The following is a 2,439-nucleotide window of genomic DNA, read 5'->3' as shown; positions in this document are numbered from 1 at the left end:
GAAGTGGCTGGAGAGAGGGAAGTCTGGACCTCCCTTCTGAAGCTGCTGCCCCGGCGACGCGACCCCGGATAAGCGGAAGAAAATGGATGGATGGATGGATGGATGGATGGATGGAGGTTCTTATATTTATATTATTTCAGCAACAAAGTGCTTTACATGAATTAGAAGGAAATGCAACAAAACAACAAACCAAAGGAAAGAGCAAAAGAAAAACAAAGTATAAAACTACAAATTAGTTCCCCATGTTTAAGAATAAATAGTCCATAATTTAGGGGTTTCTCTGGATTCCTGTTCTGATAAAGATGATGGTACTTTGTAAGTTTGTTCTAGATTTGTAAACTAAAAGGAATTTCTCTGGCTTTTGCTCAGTTATTAGCAGTTTAATGCTAAATTATGAGTGAGGAGTTTCCCCAGATGAACTAACAAGAGTTTCTCTTGATTCTAACTTTGTTTTAATTCCTGCTCTGGGTTGAGTGAAGAATCCTCTGGTCTCACTAACTTATCGTAACCATCTCTGGTTAATCTAAGGTAGCTGAACTAGCCCATCTTTATCTCTGCTCATTTCACTCGTTTCTCCCTTCTCCTTCTCATTCTCAGACATAAAATATTTTAATTGTCCCTGAAAGCCTCAAAACAATGTCTCATCAGATTTTCTGAGCCACAGTGAGTTCTTACGTCCAGCATGTTCTTCCAAGCGCTGGTTTTGCCGCTCAGCAGAGACTCGGGGTGAGCCAGGCCAGCGTTGTTGATGCAAACGTCCACGCCTTTGTGCTGCGCTTTGATGGCTGCAAACATGGACTGGATGTCCTGCGCGTTGGTCAGGTCGCACTTCATCGGGATCAGGACGCCACTGTGGCCCGCGCTCTTACACTCCGCAGCCAAGGCCTGAAACGAAGAAGACGTTTGTGCAAACATTTGATTGAAGCTTCTGACAATATGGTGACTGAAAATCTTCTTGTGCTAAAGAAACTAATTTTCAGTTTTATTTAAGGATGGAAGTTTAAATAAAAAGATGTGGAAAGCTGCATACATCTGATATGTACATCTGCTTCCTTAGTTTCCACTGTAGTCAGTTCTGGATTTTTCAAAGACTAAGCTAATATTTGAATTAGATAATGTTGAGCTAATGTTTGGTGAACAGGATCTGATTATACAGATCAATAAATTCCAACTTTTACAGCAGCCTCACACAAAGACATAAATGTAAAACAAACCCCAGTCATTAAATACATAAATATATACACAACTATGCATTGAATGCAATTAATAAAAAAGTATTTATTTTATATGCAGAGGTTTTCTTTGCTGTTTAGTTTTAGCTGACTCAGAACTGGCATCATTTTACTATTTTACCACAATGTCATATAGTCGATCTGAATATGTTAGAACATATTCAAAAATGAGCAGATGGATTTAAATGTTTGGTTTTTGGGCAGTTTTTCTTTGTTTTTTTTTTTAGATCTGCATAACAAAACTGATTTCTATTTTAAAAAAAATGCTTAACAACCCCCACATTTCCACCGAAAACTCCAGAAAAGAGAATAAAACATGAAAAATTGTAATTTAAATCATTTCTTACTGTAATGATTTAATGCTTTTTAATTTGAAGATTAAAAAAAAACTTCTTGGCAGATTTTCTTTTCTTTTTCTTTTTCTTTTTTTATTGTAACATACATGATCCTTCCAGAACAAGCAATTGAACAATTTTATGGTTTTATGAGTGAATAATTAAATATTTACTACACAATTTAATCTGAGGAGGACTTTAACCTGTACAGGAAATTACTCTCTGTATCCCGGTGACACGAGGTTCTCTTTTGTCTTCACAATTTACACTGTTTTAACACAGAGACTGAACATATTTCATATTTAATTTCAAACTTCTGGAACGTGCTTTTGTCTTTTTGAATCATTTGAAAATTTTTCAACGACATCCAACTCAATAAAGACCCAAATTGTAGCCTGCTGCAGACATTTGCTTTATTGTGTAACTCATGAGGCTCTGCGGAACTCCCAGTTTTCTACAAACCAGTCCCGGTGGATTTTAACTGTAAACCGATCTGCTTATTCTATTGCATAACAGGACCCTTGTATATTTACAAGGTTTTGTTAGCTTATATTACATTTGAAACGCCCCTCTGTTCTCCAGCTTATGCAATCACGGCAAGTCGAAAGAAATCATAAACATAAATCCGACTCTGTACATATACATATATAAATATTTTTGTTACTAATTTCATGAATAATTTAAGCTCTCTACTACTTTTATTTATTTTTATTATTGTTATTATGTGAAAGTATTCTCATTTGCTTTGATAAAGCTGCGTAAAATTCGAACTTTATATCAAATTGCTCACAATTTTTATTTTATTTTATTTTATTTTATTTTATTTATTTTATTTTATTTTTAATCAAAGTGTAACAAACCTGAATTTTGTC

The 2,439-nt window shown here is 34.7% G+C and overlaps 1 protein-coding gene across 1 annotated transcript in view; it reads right to left on the bottom strand.

The window, feature by feature from the left end:
- Nucleotides 1–2,439, bottom strand: part of LOC103148525 (dehydrogenase/reductase SDR family member 11-like) — a 21,991-nt gene that overhangs the window by 16,618 nt on the left and 2,934 nt on the right. Inside the window, exon 3 of the mRNA XM_016679286.1 lies at nt 676–885. Coding sequence (XP_016534772.1) covers nt 676–885 — 210 coding nt within the window. The remainder of the gene's footprint in view (nt 1–675; nt 886–2,439) is intronic.

Source organism: Poecilia formosa, unplaced genomic scaffold, assembly GCF_000485575.1.
Source record: "Poecilia formosa unplaced genomic scaffold, Poecilia_formosa-5.1.2 Scaffold207, whole genome shotgun sequence".
NCBI classification, from domain to species: domain Eukaryota; kingdom Metazoa; phylum Chordata; class Actinopteri; order Cyprinodontiformes; family Poeciliidae; genus Poecilia; species Poecilia formosa.
This window is presented reverse-complemented; position numbering and strand designations above follow the sequence as displayed.